The sequence below is a fragment of the Motacilla alba genome, chromosome 20, assembly GCF_015832195.1.
Source record: "Motacilla alba alba isolate MOTALB_02 chromosome 20, Motacilla_alba_V1.0_pri, whole genome shotgun sequence".
In the NCBI taxonomy this organism is placed as follows: domain Eukaryota; kingdom Metazoa; phylum Chordata; class Aves; order Passeriformes; family Motacillidae; genus Motacilla; species Motacilla alba.
The window spans coordinates 13,426,371-13,430,003 of record NC_052035.1 but is presented as its reverse complement, the minus strand read 5'-3'; the positions used below and the strand labels follow the sequence as shown (position 1 = coordinate 13,430,003).

The 3,633-nt window shown below is 52.3% G+C and overlaps 1 protein-coding gene across 1 annotated transcript; it reads left to right on the top strand.

Moving 5' to 3' along the window:
* Positions 1-625: 625 nt before the first annotated feature.
* PFDN4 (prefoldin subunit 4) lies at positions 626-3,349 on the top strand. The gene is made up of 4 exons (XM_038159372.1): positions 626-831; positions 1,793-1,900; positions 2,516-2,659; positions 2,924-3,349. Exons 1-4 carry the CDS (start codon positions 808-810, stop codon positions 3,053-3,055), a joined length of 408 nt encoding a protein of 135 aa, XP_038015300.1. The 5' UTR covers positions 626-807; the 3' UTR covers positions 3,056-3,349.
* The last annotated feature ends 284 nt before the right edge of the window (positions 3,350-3,633 follow it).

Genomic DNA, 3,633 nt, shown 5'->3' with positions numbered 1-3,633 from the left:
TATCCCACTATCCTGATATCCCACTACCCCACAATCCCGATATCCCACTATCCCGATATCCCGATATCCCACTATCCCACTATCCCGATATCCTGATATCCCAATATCCCACTATCCCGATATCCCGATATCCCGATATCCCACTATCCCACTATCCCAATATCCCGATATCCTGATATCCCGATATCCCACTATCCCACTATCCCACTATCCCACTATCCCGATATCCCGATATCCCAATATCCCACTATCCCGATATCCCGATATCCCGATATCCCACTATCCCACTATCCCACTATCCCAATATCCCGATATCCCGATATCCCGATATCCCACTATCCCACTATCCCACTATCCCACTATCCCAATATCCCGATATCCCACTATCCCACTATCCCACTATCCCACTATCCCACTATCCCACTATCCCGATATCCCGATATCCTGATATCCCAATATCCCACTATCCCGATATCCCGATATCCCACTATCCCACTATCCCACTATCCCGATATCCCATCCCATGGATTCCCGTCTCATGGCGCCCCCTGGCGGACCAGCGCCCCGAAGCCGCCTCCCACCGGGCGGTACCAAGCGCCGCGGGGGCGCCTTCACATTCACTCCGTGCCCCGAGGCCGCTCGGGGCATCCCGCCGCGCTGCGAGCGGTGCGAATAGAGATAATCCCCGATGCTCACAGGATCGCGGCCGTTTCCTGGCGTTTTTCATCCTCTCCCTTCTTTTTCCCATGCCCGCTGCCCCTCCTGTGCGCGGAGGGCGGATGGCTCAGCCCTGACGGACGATCCAGCATGGCCGCCACCATGAAGAAGGCGGTGAGTGGGGAGCGGGCCCGGGGCGATTCGGCCCTTTTGAGCAGGATTCGGTCCCTTCCCGGCGGGGTTCGATCCCTCCCGAGGAGGCTTCAGCTGTCCCCCGGGCCGCTGTGTTCCGCTGCCTCCCACAGCCCCGGACGCGGCCGGGTGAAGCCCAGCCCGGAACGGCGCGGCCGCCGCCGGGGAGCTGAGGCGCTGGCACCGGGCTGTGGGACCGGGCTGTGGTATTGGGCTCCGCCGCGGGGCTCTGGCTTGGCACGGAGCTCTGGCACCGGGCTCTGGCACAGCGCTTGTCCCCGGGGTCGGTGGCCTTGCGGAACCTCTGCTGCTGCGGCTCGTTGTAAACAACAAGGGCAGGGTCAGGGTGGATGTGAGCAGAAGTTTATTCCTTGGGAGGATGGTTAGTTATGGAGCCGTCATCATCATGGCTTGGATTGGAAAGGAGCTTAAAATTCATCTTATTCCATCGTTCCAGCCCTGCCATGGCAGGGACACCTCCCGCTGTCCCAGGTGCTCCAGCCTGGCCTGGGCACTGCCAGGGATCCAGAACAGCCACAGCTGCTCTGGGCACCTCTCACCACCCTCCCAGGGAACAATTCCTGTCCAATATCCCATCCATCCCTCTGTCAGTTTGAAGCCATTCTGCTTTGCATGTCACCAGCTGCTGCTGTTCATGGTCCCTCTGCAGAGAAAACTCGGAGCAGGGTGTCCAGCTCAGCCACCAGTGCCAGGGAAACCTTTGCCTTTAGGATGCTGTGGCTGGCCGTTGTTTTAATGGGATGTACCCAGCTAAATGTGGGTATTTCTGGTGTCCCTGAGGAGGCCCTTTGAGCAGCCAGGTGCACAAGCAGAGCGTGGTGGCTCTCAGATTGTTTTCCATCTCTTTGTAGGAGTGTCCTGGCAGGGAGACTCAAGTCAGTGTAAGAACTGAAATCATCACTTTGACCTCTCCTCCTCGCAGGCTGCGGAAGATGTCAATGTCACCTTTGAAGATCAGCAGAAAATTAACAAGTTTGCAAGAAACACCAGCAGGATCACAGAGCTGAAAGAAGAGATAGAAGTGAAAAAGGTATATTTGCCTCAGATCTCATGAGCTTCCTATTGGATTTTCAGCTGGAACACAGGAAATTAGCAGCAGTGAGTTACTGTGAGTTTAGGTAATGCTTGGGCTCTGACAGGAGCTTTCTGATCCTTTGCAAATAGAGAATGGTAAAATATCAGATGATTTAATAAACGTCACTAATATCAGGTACTAGTGACATTTAAACCTGCTGTATTGCCCCTGCCTAGACAGTTAATTATTCTGTTAATGACAGATAACGAGTGCTGCCATGGAGTTTGTGCTGGATTGAACTGCTGAATTCCAGCTCTGATCTCTTGGGTGTCCCGGGGGTGGGATTTGTTCCCAAAATCCAGCTCTGAATTCCAGCTCTGATCTCTTGGGTGTCCCGGGGGTGGGATTTGTTCCCAAAATCCAGCTCTGAATTCCAGCTCTGATCTCTTGGGTGTCCCGGGGGTGGGATTTGTTCCCAAAATCCAGCTCTGAATTCCAGCTCTGATCTCTTGGGTGTCCCAGGGGTGGGATTTGTTCCCAAAATCCAGCCTCTCTGGGCTCCTTGCCCAGCTGTGGCTGTGTCCACCGGAGGGCTTTACCCAGAGCCTCTCTGTGTGTCCTGGCAAACAGAAGCAGCTGCAGAACCTGGAGGACGCCTGTGACGACATCATGCTGCTGGATGATGCTGACTCCCACCTGATCCCCTACCAGATTGGGGACGTCTTCATCAGCCACTCCCTGGAGGAGACCCAGGAGATGCTGGAGGAGGCCAAGGTTTGTGTGGGGCTGCTGGGCTGGGCTGTGCTGGGCTGTCTGTGTGCTGGGCACTGGGCTGGCAGCTGTGCATCCTCTGGAGGTTTCACAGTCTCAAATCCCTCTTGGATTCAGGATTTGAGTCCCTCCAAAGGCACTGCAGCAATAGATCCTGCAGCCAGAGCTAGGATCAGTTGGAGAAGAGGCATCTCTTTGTTGGCTCTGTGTGCTGACAAAGCTGCTCAGTTTGTTGTACAGAACTGATGTTTATTTTTTCTTTTCCAGAGGAGTCTACAGGAGGAGATTGAGGCGCTGGAATCCCGAGTGGAGTCAATCCAGAGCGTGCTGTCTGACCTCAAAGTTCAGCTCTATGCAAAGTTTGGAAATAACATAAATCTGGAGGCTGAGGACAGTTAAAGCTTTTCTAAACACAACACCCAACTTTTCCTTAGGTTATTAAATGTTTTGATAACATTGCTGCAATTATATTTGAGACCAGAAAATCCATCCCTTTCTTTTTCTTGGTTTGTTTGTTTGTTTTTTAACTTCCCTGTAAAGTTCTGTATATTTCATAAGAACTTCCTTATTTTGGTTATTGCAGTTATTTATTTATTCAGGAAAACACTGACTTCACGTTGCTGGTAAAGCATCAGGATTGGAATATCTGCATTGTTCATTAAGGCAATAAAGCCAGGCATGTATTGGACTGCCCAGGGTTTTGTTTTCCACTCATGAAATGGTTTAAAACAAACGGAAGGAGGGGATTTTGGCGTGGCTGTTGGATAAGAGCTGTGGGATACAGGGGACATGATGAGTTTTGTTTTCCACTCAAGAAAAGGTTTAAAACAAATGGAAGGAGGGGATTTTGGAGTGGCTGTTGGATAAGAGCTGTGGGATACAGGGGACAGGATGAGGGAGTGATGCTGCTCAGGTGTTTTTAAGGGAGCTCCTGGGTTCCTCCTCTGTGTTCCACCCTCAGCTCGGGAGTCAGGAAT

Coding starts and splice junctions, on each gene's coding strand:
- PFDN4 (XM_038159372.1), top strand. CDS start 808: ATGGCCGCCACCATGAAGAAGGCG. Junction 832..1,792: donor CCGCCACCATGAAGAAGGCG/GTGAGTGGGGAG, acceptor TCCTCCTCGCAG/GCTGCGGAAGATGTCAATGT. Junction 1,901..2,515: donor AAGAGATAGAAGTGAAAAAG/GTATATTTGCCT, acceptor CCTGGCAAACAG/AAGCAGCTGCAGAACCTGGA.